Source organism: Borostomias antarcticus (assembly GCF_949987555.1).
Source record: "Borostomias antarcticus genome assembly, chromosome: 24".
In the NCBI taxonomy this organism is placed as follows: Eukaryota; Metazoa; Chordata; class Actinopteri; order Stomiiformes; family Stomiidae; genus Borostomias; species Borostomias antarcticus.
The window spans coordinates 245,833-250,675 of record NC_140257.1 but is presented as its reverse complement, the minus strand read 5'-3'; the positions used below and the strand labels follow the sequence as shown (position 1 = coordinate 250,675).

Below are 4,843 nucleotides of genomic sequence, written 5' to 3'. Positions count from 1 at the left end.
GAGGTGTGGGTTCGAATCCCACTTCTGACAGTTTTAGTCTCTCCTGGAAGCAGTGTGTTTGCATCTTGGTTTGAATGCAAGGCAAACGACAGACCCAACTAAAGTGGGTATGATGTCCTTCTTGTAAAATGGAAATGCTCCACACTTTCTGGGGTTTCGTTCTGGAAACCTAATGGTCTCATCACTCAAAAAGGCCCCAATTTCGGGATCCTGGTAAGAAAGCTAAAAAAACTCCATGTAGCTTAGGTGTCGATGAGTGGTTGAGACAATGGAATAGAAATCCCTTGAATTCTTCTCCTTGTTGGAAAAAGTGACTTCTCCATCGTCTCTTGGGTTTCGTTCTGGAAAACTAATGGTCTCATTACTCAAAAAGGCCCCAATTTCGGGATCCTGGTAAGGAAGCTAAAAAAAACTCCATGTAGCTTAGGTGTGGATGAGTGGTTGAGACAATGGAATAGAAATCCTTTGAACTCTTCTCCTTGTTGGAAAAAGTGACTTCTCCATCGTCTCTTGGGTTTCGTTCTGGAAACCTAATGGTCTCATCACTCAAAAAGGCCCCAATTTCGGGATCCTGGTAAGAAAGCTAAAAAAACTTCATGTAGCTTAGGTGTGGATGAGTGGTTGAGACAATGGAATAGAAATCTCTTGAACTCTTCTCCTTGTTGGGAAAAGGGACTTCTCCATCGTCTCTTGGGCTTTGGCTTGGGAGCCTGATGGCCCACTTACTCAAAATGGCTTCAAATTAGGGGTCCAGGTAACAGAGATACAAAGCTCCATGGAGCGGTGTCATGGCTATCGGTTGAGGCGATGGAGTACAAATCCCTTGTTCTCTTCCCTACACAATTTTAAATTGTACAGAGAATGTTGAATGCCAGCTATCAACACCGAAGTCTTACTCAAGCCATGTATGGTGATATAGATTTCTTCCCATTTGTATTCCTCGCATTATTTGAGTTTTGGGGTCCTCCTACCATTTCAGAAAAAGCTGTGCAATGTATTAGTCAGGATGGCCGAGCGGTCTAAGGCGCTGCGTTCAGGTCGCAGTCTCCCTGGAGGCGTGGGTTTGAATCCCACTTCTGACAGCTTTAGTTTCTCCTGGAAGCAGTGTGTTTGCATCTTGGTTTGAATGCAAGGCAAACGACAGACGCAACTAAAGTGGGTATGATGTCCTTCTTGTAAAATGGAAATGCTCCACACTTTCTGGGGTTTCGTTCTGGAAACCTAATGGTCTCATCACTCAAAAAGGCCCCAATTTCGGGATCCTGGTAGGAAAGCTAAAAAAAACTCCATGTAGCTTAGGTGTCGATGAGTGGTTGAGACAATGGAATAGAAATCCTTTGAACTCTTCTCCTTGCTGGAAAAAGTGACTTCTCCATCGTCTCTTGGGTTTCGTTCTGGAAACCTAATGGTCTCATCCCTACTAACACAGTGGGTTGCAGCAACGTTGCACATAAGTTGTACTTAGGTAAGTTGCAACGTTACCATCAGGCGATGTTGTGACAACGTCCATCTAAGGTCGAAAATAACTTTACCCTCCTAAGTCTAATTAGACTTTTCTGCAACGTTGCAGAAACATTGGCAATATGGGTCCCTGCAACGTCATTAAATAACGTTGCTGTGACGTTGGATTAAAGTCCTATTAGGCTAGCATTAGGATTGCAATCGGGCTATCCCGTGACGTCACTGCTTGCTTGGTTCACAGTTAAAGTAGGCAGGATTCTTTGCCAAACTGCTCCTGTCTTTTGTTCTTTTTTTAAATTTTCGCTTATATCCTTCATATTGTACTATGTTGAGGTGAATAACTCATCTTAGAAATGTTATTGATTGTATATTTCCCTGTTTGTTAACATTTAATGCTTTTTCATTAATTAAAACTAACCTTTCGGTGTCGACCAAGATATCATTTTTCAAAAGACGTGACGAGAAAACCCATTCATTCTCTCGGCATTATGGAACACTTCCACTAGGGGGCGATGAGATCACTTTCCCTCCCTATAGATGGGTTCGCCGTCTACGTCACAGCGGGGTGCGCACGCACGCAGCCTCTTTGGGAAAAAGGAACGAGCGAACGAGGAACGAACTCGCTAGCCACAGTAGCTCCGTTTCGTGTAGCTAATTATGCCTCAAAGCCGCTGTGCTGTGAACTGTACAAACAGAAAAGAACAAGATGATGGCCTCAGATTCTTCAGCATCCCCTCGAGATGTCACCCTTTTCAGAGGAACCACCGAAAGCTGTGGTTTAAAGCCATAAAGAGAGCAGATTGGGGACTAAAACACTTTTTTTGTGTGGTGCGAACTCATTTCTGGTAAGTTATACCAGTTACCTCGGGGGGTTTTCTCATCAAATTACATTGATTTGACTGTTGGTTTAGCTATTTATTTGTTTACTTACCGGTAATAATTTAAGTAAACAGAAGTAACTCATAACCTGCACGCTAAACTAAGTTCAGGAATTGGAAGCCCAATGCTAGCTAGCTAACGTTAGCTAATGCTAGCTAACACGCTACTAATGCTAGCTAACACGCTACTAATGCTAGCTAACACGCTACTAATGCTAGCTAACACGCTACTAATGCTAGCTAACACGCTACTAATGCTAGCTAACACGCTACTAATGCTAGCTAACACGCTACTAATGCTAGCTAACACGCTACCTAGTGCTAGCTAACACGCTACCTAGTGTTAGCTAGCTAAGTCAAGGCCCGAACTTGACTAATGTTTAGACAATATTGAAAATACTCCGACAAACTATTGCAAATCTTTTTTCTGTTACTGCTGGCTTTGTGTTCGCCGCGAACATTTGCAGAAACATAAGCAAGCGAACGGTCTGAGATGTTAAGTTTTGTGTTAGTTAACGTTAATATAAAATGGCCGCTGGACTGAGGGAAATTGTTTGTTTGACTCTGCTGAATTTGGGTTTTCCCCAAGTCCACAACTGGTACTGTTTGCATTTTAAGCTGTTAAAAAATACTGGCGGGGGGGGAAAAGATCATTACTCATTATTCTGAGGAAAACAGGATGGCTGAAATGTATTGATTATGGTACTTTATGCACACAGATCATTACGAAGGTGGCAGGCTCATGGCAAAAGTCTTTGAGCAGCAGTCGTCAATGGATGAGCGCCAGGACGTTAGAAAGAGACGGCGCAACACGCGCTATCACTCCAGTGACGAAGGTAATATACTAAGGTGCATTCAACAGTCCCAAAAGAGTAGTACTTTTGAAATCGTGAGCTAATTTAGTGATATTCCACTAGATGTTCCAAGCCCCGGGCAGCCATTGGTCCCCACTATGCAGGCCAAAGACCAGGTGCCAGGGGCCGGAGTTGAAAGGCCTCTGCCAGCGGTCCAGTACAATCCACGTGTGCTGTACAATCCAGGTATGCATGTTTGTGTTGAAATGAAATGTCTATGCCTACTGCACACTGATAGTTGGACTATTTTTTATTTATTTTGAATACCATTTTACTCATCTTGCAGATTTTCCAAGCTTGTCCCATGTGGGCGAGCGGGGCCCAGGCCCCATTTATAGCACCCCAGCCAGATCATACAGCACCCAGCCAGACCAGGTAAGAGTGGCATGTACTGCTGTGGTGTCTACCTGTCTTGTCTTTATTTAGTTTCCCTCCAAATGCCAGAAGCCAAAGCCAACACCATAAAGTTTCCTGCTAATCCCATTCAGTTAGCTCTGTGATTGGCTTTTTTAGATTGAATACCATTTACTCATCTTGCAGATTTTCCGAGCTCATCCCCTGTGAGCGAAAACCATGCGAGCCCAGGCTTCATGTATAGCACCCCAGCCAGACCAGGTAAGAGTGGCATGTACTGCTGTGGTGTTGTGATGTCTACCTGTTAATGTCTTAATTTATTCTCCTTCAAATGCCAGAAGCCAAAGCATGCTGCCAACACCATAGTTTTATGTCAATGTACTTATAGCCACATCTGTGTTTATCTAGATTTCCAGAGGTCTGTACATCAGCAGTTCTCAGAGATGCGGGAGCAACTCCGTGAGCTTGCACGGACTGTGAGGGAACTGGCCCAGAGCACGCGGCCTGTGGAGTCTGGAGCCCAGGGAGAAGTGCTGGATGTACTGAACCCTGCCCAAACGGACGAGGAGCTGCAGGTCTGTGAGGCCAGGTTGAAGGACCGGGAACATCAGAGGAAGATGGTGAGTGTCTGCAGGGCGGAACTTTGTCTTATTTTTGCAGTGCAGGGAAGGGTACAGTAAATGACTCTTTGTTTTGCAGACACAATACCTAGGTGCCATTGGTGGCAGAGACTTGGCGGACACAGTCCGGCGGGTGCTGTCAGCTGTAGCCACACATGCGGTGTGGAGCGCCTACAGTGTGCACGGGAAGAAGGGGAAGAAGCCACTGAAGAGTTTGACACTCTTCAATGTTCTAACATGTAAGAAATGGTTCATATTTTGAATATTTTTTAATACATCGTCTTTGTTCCATGACCGATGTGAATTGAAACCATTACCTTTCTTGATAACTTAAAGGTGCAGTGATGGTCTCCATGCCAAAGGCTACGATGGCGGAGGTGGCCGCCCAGCTGCAGGAGACATTGAAACATGCCCCTGCTAAATGCAGAAGGGTAAGTGATGTCTTTTTTTTTGGTTTCTCCTACCCAGTGTGACTGCATGGTTCCAAAGATTGTGTACCACTTTTTTGTGCATGTATGTGCGTTGTGTATTTACGGCCATTTCATTGTGTCTTTAGGTATCTGCAGAAGTCCGCCTGAGCACAGCCCATCCAAGCACAGTCCATCTGAGCACTCCCCAGCATTCTGATGAGGAAGACTTCCCTTCCTAGCTGACCCCCAGCCCATCTGAGCACAGC

General features: G+C 44.8%; 1 protein-coding gene across 2 annotated transcripts; it reads left to right on the top strand.

Annotated features, from left to right (window-relative positions):
- Positions 1 to 2,169: 2,169 nt before the first annotated feature.
- Positions 2,170 to 4,843, top strand: LOC311325167 (uncharacterized protein). 2 transcript variants are annotated; one of them, XM_084457833.1, is made up of 9 exons: positions 2,170 to 2,306; positions 3,059 to 3,175; positions 3,257 to 3,379; positions 3,480 to 3,568; positions 3,734 to 3,808; positions 3,956 to 4,167; positions 4,247 to 4,406; positions 4,504 to 4,598; positions 4,724 to 4,843. In XM_084457833.1, the coding sequence occupies exons 5-9, from the start codon at positions 3,784 to 3,786 to the stop codon at positions 4,814 to 4,816; spliced, it is 585 nt and encodes a 194-aa protein (XP_084313959.1). In that variant the 5' UTR covers positions 2,170 to 2,306; positions 3,059 to 3,175; positions 3,257 to 3,379; positions 3,480 to 3,568; positions 3,734 to 3,783; the 3' UTR covers positions 4,817 to 4,843. The 2 variants fall into 2 exon arrangements, with proteins under 2 accessions (XP_084313959.1, XP_084313958.1); XM_084457832.1 differs by having other exon boundaries at positions 3,480 to 3,808.

What these genes read in the sequence shown, in the direction of transcription:
- LOC311325167 (XM_084457833.1), top strand. Translation starts at nt 3,784, where the DNA reads ATGTATAGCACCCCAGCCAGACCAG. An exon ending in TAGCACCCCAGCCAGACCAG is followed by an intron (nt 3,809 to 3,955) that starts GTAAGAGTGGCA and finishes GTGTTTATCTAG; the next exon opens with ATTTCCAGAGGTCTGTACAT. An exon ending in ACTCTTCAATGTTCTAACAT is followed by an intron (nt 4,407 to 4,503) that starts GTAAGAAATGGT and finishes GATAACTTAAAG; the next exon opens with GTGCAGTGATGGTCTCCATG.